The sequence below is a fragment of the Antrostomus carolinensis genome, unplaced genomic scaffold, assembly GCF_000700745.2.
Source record: "Antrostomus carolinensis isolate BGI_N321 unplaced genomic scaffold, ASM70074v2 scaffold33101, whole genome shotgun sequence".
NCBI classification, from domain to species: domain Eukaryota; kingdom Metazoa; phylum Chordata; class Aves; order Caprimulgiformes; family Caprimulgidae; genus Antrostomus; species Antrostomus carolinensis.
Window position 1 is genome coordinate 1 of NW_010296910.1, and position 236 is coordinate 236.

General features: G+C 72.9%; 1 protein-coding gene across 1 annotated transcript in view; it reads left to right on the forward strand.

Annotated features, from left to right (window-relative positions):
• Nucleotides 1-8: 8 nt before the first annotated feature.
• The window catches only part of LOC114819091 (collagen alpha-2(VIII) chain-like), a gene marked incomplete at its 5' end in the record, with an annotated part of 606 nt that continues 378 nt past the window's right edge, over nt 9-236 (forward strand). The window contains one exon of the mRNA XM_029087571.1: nt 9-236. This exon is cut by the window's right edge and continues 378 nt beyond it. Within this exon, the coding sequence (XP_028943404.1) occupies nt 9-236 (228 nt within the window).

The following is a 236-nucleotide window of genomic DNA, read 5'->3' on the forward strand; positions in this document are numbered from 1 at the left end:
GCGAGCCTGGCATGGCCGGACCCATTGGCCCTCCGGGAATGCCAGGAACGCCGGGGCTGAATGGGCCACCAGGTCCACCGGGGCCACCCGGGCCACCGGGAGCACCCGGGGTGTTTGACGAGACGGGCATCGCGGGGCTGCACCTCCCGGACGGCGGCGTGGAGGGGGCTGTGCTGGGGAATGGCAAACCGGGGAAGCCGCAGTACGGCCGAGGAGAGCTCTCCGCCCGCATCGCT